The sequence below is a fragment of the Diuraphis noxia genome, unplaced genomic scaffold, assembly GCF_037042655.1.
Source record: "Diuraphis noxia isolate RWA-SAM2 unplaced genomic scaffold, SU_Dnox_SAM2 contig0001, whole genome shotgun sequence".
NCBI classification, from domain to species: domain Eukaryota; kingdom Metazoa; phylum Arthropoda; class Insecta; order Hemiptera; family Aphididae; genus Diuraphis; species Diuraphis noxia.
The window spans coordinates 77867439-77876042 of record NW_028301711.1 but is presented as its reverse complement, the minus strand read 5'-3'; the positions used below and the strand labels follow the sequence as shown (position 1 = coordinate 77876042).

General features: G+C 31.2%; 1 protein-coding gene across 1 annotated transcript; it reads right to left on the bottom strand.

Moving 5' to 3' along the window:
- Positions 1–1025: 1025 nt before the first annotated feature.
- Positions 1026–1945, bottom strand: LOC149061846 (uncharacterized). The gene is made up of 3 exons (XM_089215126.1): positions 1798–1945; positions 1417–1740; positions 1026–1348 (listed from the first exon to the last, which is right to left on the bottom strand). The coding sequence occupies exons 1-3, from the start codon at positions 1943–1945 to the stop codon at positions 1026–1028; spliced, it is 795 nt and encodes a 264-aa protein (XP_089071252.1).
- Positions 1946–8604: the final 6659 nt, after the last annotated feature.

The following is an 8604-nucleotide window of genomic DNA, read 5'->3' as shown; positions in this document are numbered from 1 at the left end:
ATATTTATCAAACCCATACCACGGAATACACTTTTTGTTTTCTAAATTGAATAAATTAGTTCCATCTTCGTTTCTTTCATTGGCATCATTATATATACGTTTTTTATTTAAATTCATTATAATTTGTAAATAGCCAAATAGGTACTCACTAGTCACTACTCACTAACGACATTAATTATATTATAGACGGTCTACAAACAAATACACACAACGCACTACAACAACGGATTCACTATACTAGATTCCTCTTATTCTAAGACCGTGCTAGATACTGAACAATTTTAAATGTATGATAACTGATAATTCACAGAACACTGTAGGTACATTGTAGTATTGTACACATTTCACAACAATCATAACTATAAATAAATTCCGTGCGGGTTCTTCGCGATTGCGTACCCTCGTTTGGGATTCCAGTAATTAAATTTAAATTCGACGGTACAGAATAAAATATAAATGATCAACGATAAAGCCCAGGCCTAAACACGATACCGTATAGTGTATACTATACTACTATAGGTTTATATTTATAGGCTATAGCTATTCATTTTTATTATGATTAGCCGATTGGGAGGTCCGTTACATTAGCACCACCATATTCAAAATTCCAAACAAAAAATATACCAACGATTGTTATTTCATTTGTACACATTTTTAATCCTGATACAAACATTTGTACACCTCCCCAAATGCCCCTAAAACCATTTTTTCCGCGGTGGTGTTAATGTAACGTTACACCAGCACCCCACTTTTTGTACATTGGACTTAGAGACTCCAAAACGGTACCAACGATTGTTATTTCATTTGTACATAGGGTTGTCTATATTATTAATTTTAACCAACAATTAATAAATAGTTAACATTCCCTTTTATTTAACTTCATAAGTTATTCAATATAAAATTTATTTAAAATAAAAATTTTTAATAAATTAATAAAACAGTGACATTCTTTCTTAATTACCTATTAATGAAAGTTTGCAATTTGAAAATGCATTTATTTTATAAATAATTTTGTACTTAAATTATTATAAAGTATAAACTAAAAATTCTACATCTGTTTTAACTGATGTTTTTGTCGGTTTGGCTTTGAGCTTCGTGTCATCGTATGTTTCCCATTGACCATTTTCTCTTAGTGTGCTAGCTGTGTAATGTCCAATACTAGAACGAACACCACTTCTCTCTCCACCGAAAAAATTGATTACACCTCTAAGATGGTATATTTCGTTATTTACCTTTAACAACTTTTCAATATCATCTAGTTTTATTAGATTTGATCGTGCAAAGTTTTGTTTTATCAAATCCATTTGTACATGTTCAATGTTTCCGGTACTCGTTGATGCTTCTAATCCTACAAAAAGAAAATTATCATAATTTATTTTATTTTATGGTTAAAATATAATTAATAATATTATTTACCTAAAGGTACATAATTAGTTTCAATTAATATGTGTGTGGTTGGTCTCGACTTCGAATTTCTCAAACATCCACAGTATGTACATTCTTTTTCATTGTCTTTAGTGTAATCATCTAGTTCATTCTGGATTGAATACTCTTCATTGTATTTATTTACAGAAAGCTTTATTGAGTTGTAATCATATCGTTGATTAGAGCAAAAATTATTAGTACATTCACTTGTGGTTATAAATGATGGCATGTCTGCCATTATTTTGTCAACTATAGATGCCACAGTGGCCGTTATATTTATTGTTTTTAAGCCACCGATTAAACATTCTACTTTATCTGAAAAAAACTGTAACAATAATAGTAAACGGTCATGATATATTTTTTTATTATCACTTTCACAGGAGATTTTTTTAATAATTGTCGCAGTCAAGTTGGTTGATGGTACACTTTGAACATAATTTCTAAATTCCAAACTGTCAGCAGCTGATGAAGCTAAAATTGATAAAATAGAATCCACAGAGCACGTGTTATTCAAAATCATTTTCCCAAAATTGGGTACATAAATAGGTCGCATCATACTATTTCCATTTTTTTAAAAAAATATGGGTTTTATGAACGCTTTCCTGTTAAAATCAATCAATTCAAAACCAGGTTGTGGACTTATGTATGAATGAGCTGATCTTAATTTTTTTGTTGCTTGTCCTTTTTTATTCCATCCTTCACATGCAACTTTTTCATCATTCATAGATTTTTTTTATCGCAATCGAAGCATATTCGTTTTTTCTCACATCCTTCTCTAGTTCCCGCGATCGAAGATAAACATCCAAATAACATGTGATCTGACTTTTTACAACATATACATTTATGCAGTCTCGTTGGGTAGTCCTCATTTATACAAGCTTCACAATGTACTTGATTTGAAATAGTTTTATTGTGTTTGGCTCTCTTAACGATTTGAATGATTTCATCATTCACTTTTCTGAGTATATATTTTCCTTTCAGTTTATCTTCTGCACTCTGTGTATTCTCTTCTCTCGTGTCAACTTCTTCGCTCGATTTATCTTTGTCACTGTGTTTATCTTTTTCGTAAATTTCATCTTCAAACATTAATCTACCATTAGTTTCTTCCAATTCATCTCTATCTTCTCTCGTATCAACTTCTTCACTCGATTTATCTTCGTCACTGTGTTTATCTTTTTCGTAAATTTCATCTTCAAATATTAATCTGCCATTAGTTTCTTCCAACTCATCAATAAATGTTTCATATACGTTAGTTTTATCCATAGGTATATATTCCAACGAAGGTCTTTTTTGACATTCTATGTGTTCTGCTTGAACCAATAAGTGATCGCCTCTATAGTAGGATATTAGTTTCTCCAAAAACGTGTCGATCCTTAGAGGTAAATTTTCATTTTTGAAAACCCGATTTTTAATATGATTGAAATAACATTCGATTCTACTGCTAGACGCAGTTTCTGAGCCGAATCCAAACTTTTCCCGCATTATACCCGACCAGCATGGAAATAATTTCATACCTAGCCTTTACAATACATGGCTCTAGAGTTGGTAAGTACTGTGCATTATCTACGACACCAATTACGTTTTCTACTTTTTCTCTGGCTTTATCAGCTATTTGTTGGGCCCAATGTTTAAAATTTGCCATAGGTGTATGTAACTCATTGTCTTCTAAATGTATGTCTTGTTCAAGGTTTTGGAGCTCTGTATTTGATTGTTCTAAAATGTCTAATTGATTCTTGTTACATGATATTAATTTGGCCAGATACATTTTCTGTTCAGCACAGGGTGTTCTTCTAAACTCATTACATTCAGTGTGGTCTCTGTCAGATGGCAAAACTTCTCCATCATATTTGCTGAGAATAATTATAAAAATTGCTTCTAAAATATGTTCTGCTTCATCAATTGATGTACTAAGAACAAGAAGACCAATCCCACGGGTAATTAATTCTTTAGTACGATTAAATTTCGAACTTTTAACTTCATACCAGGACGAAACTAAATGTATGAAATGGTTAACGTCATTTCTTACATAACACGTCGGCAAATCCACATCTTTTTTCAAAACAACCACTGTAAAACATACTTCAAGATACTTTTCAAGACTTTGATATTCTGTGAAAGCTTGTACTAATGCCGACATAAGAGCAAGGGACTGGTCACATATGACTACTCTTGGAGCCTTGACGCCACACCTCATCCATCTTTTCAACCATGTACTTATTGATATCGTGTCATGTTGTTCCGATAACATTGACATAACTGTAAAATTATTATTTTCAATATTCATGACTCCTTCATAAAGGAAAATTGGGCCACTACGTTTATTAATCCCTCTGGTTATTTTACGAACACACCCACCGGTGGCGTCAAAAGAAATCGTAGGTATTTCCTCGGTATTCCCGTTGACGTTTGTAAAATACAATCAAAATAACCCAGCATCGTATAAAATATATAAATAATATCAAATGTGAAAAAAAATAACAAAAATCACAGACTATTCCGACGACGACCAACGCGCGTATCGAACATTCGTATCAGTGAATACCTATGTAATTAAAATGCTAGTTTCGGAAAATCTGACTAGACACAGTAATAACTAATAAGTATCTATATTAAATCAAAATATCATATGAATTGGTTCGGAAGTTTTAGATGTGCCTTAATGGCTTAATGGTTAACCAGTCAGTCAGTCTGGACACGTTCGTGTAAATAAGTGTTTATGTAATATAATATTATAAGAAATATTGTTATCATTGTTGGTACATCGTTATCATTCCGATGTTTTTACATAGCTGGGAGAGTTATTTATTGTGACAAAAAAAAAAATTAAAATTGGTCAAGCGAACTTATTGCATCCTCCCCACGTAACTCAATGTTTCCGATGCCAAAAACATGTATGTACTCCGACCCATGACATGAAGACCATAAAACCGCGTCAGTCAATGCGCATCCGTCACCCCTCCATATACCTAGTCATATTGGTCATTCATATAGGTATAAGTGCAGTAGCAGTAACAACAACTTCACTATTTGTTTTAAAATAGTCTTTACGTTATAACGTATTTCATACAAATATTTTTGCACATCTATATCATATATATGTTCATAACAAAAAATACCGTATATTATATTATTATAATATATAGTTATTAGGTACACAATATTACCAAAGCGATGACGCAATGTATTTTCTATGTGTTTCTTTATCCCGTATACCTACACGCCAATCAGTAATAGGGATGAAACTATGCTGGGAGAAAATAAGGCAAGCGGCACTCGCGACAATAGATATATAAACTATTTCGAGGTATGTGATTCTCTCGTGGGCGGGAGTATATTTCATAGACAAGTATAATATAGTTAATAATATTATATATTATGTACCAGTACCATACACAGATACACTCTCCGTTTTTTCTTCTCTAAATAATAGGTAATAGATATACATTTGAAATAAAACTAACGTTAATGGATATCACAATTGTAATCACACAACCAAGTACAAGGTCTTATTGATCTTTAAGCCTGACAATTATGGCAAATAGCTATTTGTAAGAAGTGGTACGATTGGACTGGAACTTGTGTGTGTAATTTGTATGTGTAACAAGAATTCATCACTAAAAACCCGGATTATCACCAATTCGGAAACTATAGTGACAACGCCCCATAATATAATTGCACTAAGAACACGTTTCATGACTGAATGAAACTAACAAGCTACAGTCTCAAATTCAAGGATTGTTATAACTTATAAGTCAAATGTCTCATCATGGTATGCAACCTTTATCTTTTTTAATTTATTAATTCACAAAAAGTGGGTTGCTGGTGTAACGTTACATTAGCACCACCGAGGAAAAAATGGTTTTCAGGGCATTTGGGGAGGTGTACAAATGTTTGTATCAGGATTACAAATGTGTACAAATGAAATAACAATCGTTGGTACCGTTTTGGAGTCTCTAAGTCCAATGTACAAAAAGTGGGGTGCTGGTGTAACGTTACATTAGCACCACCGCGGAAAAAATGGTTTTTGGGGCATTTGGGGAGGTGTACAAATGTTTGTATCAGGATTAAAAATGTGTACAAATGAAATAACAATCGTTGGTATATTTTTTGTTTGGAATTTTGAATATGGTGGTGCTAATGTAACGGACCTCCGATTGGGGTCATTACAAATTCGTGGAAATCATAACATTAGTCATTATTGTCAATTTCACGTATTTTTTTTTTTTTTTTATTCAAATTAAATATATCATAGGTATTAAAATGGAAGATATCAATATATTTTATAAATATATTTATTAAATAGTAAATAAATCGAACGTCTTAAAAATCGATCAAGTTCGTTAAAAATATAAACGTCGTTCACGTTCACGTTCTATTTTAATAAAACGAGTGACGTTCACGTATCGTTCACTATATATGAACGTGAACGCGTGATCGTGCGTTCATGAACGACGTTCTTTCCAAACACTGGCCCAGACCCCGCACTCCGCCGACTCATTCGTTTCCAGTCCTGTATATCTTAGTCCATGGTGAGAATATTAAAGACCCTATGATATGTCAAGAAGTTTCTAATCTACCTTATGAGAAAGTTGCGTGTGATCTTTTGGATCATGGGAAAGATACTTACCTAGTATAAGTTGATTAATATTCTGGTTGGCTTGAGTTAAATTATTTATCTTCTAAAACCTCAAGTCATATAATTAAAATACTAAAAGTTATTTTTTCGATACGTAGGATTCCAAAGCAACTTGTGGCAGATAATATGCCATTTAATTCTAATGAATTTCAGAATTTTGCGACTGATTGGGAAATGGGAATTTGTTATAACTACGTCAAGCCTTAGATACCCAAAATCTAACGGACTTGCGGAGAAAGATTTAAGTATTGCGAAATCAATACTAAAAATATCGGATGAAGGTAAAGTTGATAAACAATTAATGTTGTTAGAATATCGAAACAGTGCTATCATTGGCTCTAAGTTTTCCCCAGCACAACTTTTAATAAATCGCACTTTAAGATCGAAAATTCCAATCTTAAACAATGCTCTACAGCCTATTTTAGTAAATGATTTTAAATTAGTACGTGAAAATAAAAATATGAAAACAAAACTATATTATGATAAAAATGCCAAAGTTAAAAATAATAATAATTTTCAACCGGGCCAAAATATTATGTTTAGAGATTTATTCTAAAACTTGGAAGCCAGCTAAAATCAATAAATACAATACGCCCAGATCATATGTTTTTAGTGATAACACGGGTAATTATAAACGACGAAATATTGTACATTTACGGCCTGCCGGTAAACAGATCAGGTATAATTTGAACAAAGATAATGTTGTTTCGAAGCCTAGTTGGATACGTAAGCGACGTGTTGTACCTCCAACTAAGCTTAATCTATAATTTGTATCATTATATATTATTTCACATTTGTAAGCTTAATTTATAATTTGTATCATGTATTATTTCACATTTGTAAGTTTAATTTATAATTTGTATTATGTATTATTTCACTTTTGTAAACTTAATCTATAGGTAATCTGTTTTGTTTAGACATAAAAAAGGGGGAGATGTTACATAGCTAATAGCTATGATACCTACCTGCTATACAGGGCGATTTTTTTATCATGAACCACTCATTATTTCAAAAAGTATCAATGTTTTTGAAAATATTTTTTTACAAAGTTTCATGTTGTTAAAAAAACGACGTTTTTATAAAAAAATTATATTTTTTAATATTTTTTATCCTTATAATTTTTTAAGTTTTTTACTTTTTTGAATGGCAACCTAGAGTTTTAATTTCATATTCCAAATCAGAATATTTTTCTAAGTATTTTGATACGTAAAAGTCGAATTTTGGACGAGTAGTTTATGAGTTATAAGTATTTAAAGTTTAGATTGGCGGAGTGGAGTGGTACGGGGTTACCCCGCAAAATGTTTGTCCACTACTCCGCTTGTCTAAACTTTAAATACTTATAACTCATGAACTACTCGTCCAAAATTCGATTTTTACGTATCAAAATACTTAGAAAAATATTCTGCTTTGGAATATGAAATTAAAACTGTAGGTTGCCATTCAAAAAAGTAAAAAACTTAAAAAATTATAAGGATAAAAAATATTAAAAAATATAATTTTTTCATAAAATTGTTGTTTTTTTAACAATATGAAACTTTGTAAAAAAATATTTTAAAAAACATTGATACTTTTTGAAATAATGAGTGGTTCATGATTAAAAAATCACCCTGTATACAATAACTCCGACAATAACGGTTATGCAATTATGATGTATTAACGCTTGTACTGCTATCGGTACTTTATGCACAATAAAATCGGTATGCTTCTAGCACTCGAGTTTAGAACATGTATTTTTCACCTACACTCCTTATGAGATGCAACACATCATGCTAACAGTGTCGCATTGCACACTATTTTAGGCCATGGACCAATGCATTGGTCGGCAACTATGGACAGGGATGTTCCAGATATAATTATGGAGCTGGAACAGGAACTCCTCTCTGATTACACCTCGAGAAGACAGCGGACAACGATTGTAACGGAACCATTGAATAATATAATAGTTGCGTCCCGAAAAAATCGGTAGGTAAATAATAATAATAGCTGATGAAATTGAATATTTATAGAATTAGAACCGTGGGAAATCAGTAAATTCCAATGTCTAAATGTTATTTTGTATTTTTGTGTATACTTATGTAGATAACTACAACACTAAAAAAATGTGGTTAATGTTTTATTATATTAGGTGTCATTAATATAATGTCGTTAGTATGTCCAAGGTTGACAGACGTATTAAAATAGGTATGTGATTTACGAACATTGGTAATTAATGACGAAATATTTTGATTGAAGACATACTGAGCTAATTAAACCCATATGAGTAACTACCACTTAAAATAGTTAAGCTCTATATAGTATATATCTAATTTTTATATTAGTGGGATTAGTTACAATATTTATGTATTACACATAAAAACAAAAATGTACATAATCAGAAACATGCATTTATTATCCATAGAACTATCAAAATTCAACCATTATTTGATTAAGTGAGTTAGTGATAGTGAGTTCCTCTATTTTTTTTAAATTTTATTTAATTAGTAGCTACTTATACAAATAATAATGTTTTAAAAATATACAAGACAGATAGTCTATAAAAAGAT

Bases quoted from the DNA above. Each gene is read 5' to 3' on its own strand.
- LOC149061846 (XM_089215126.1), bottom strand. From the start codon at position 1,945: ATGATTTTGAATAACACGTGCTCTGTGGATTCTATTTTATCAATTTTA. The intron at 1,741-1,797 runs GTGATAATAAAA...AGTTTTTTTCAG, and splicing joins TAAAAAAATCTCCTGTGAAA to ATAAAGTAGAATGTTTAATC. The intron at 1,349-1,416 runs GTAAATAATATT...TTCTTTTTGTAG, and splicing joins AACTAATTATGTACCTTTAG to GATTAGAAGCATCAACGAGT.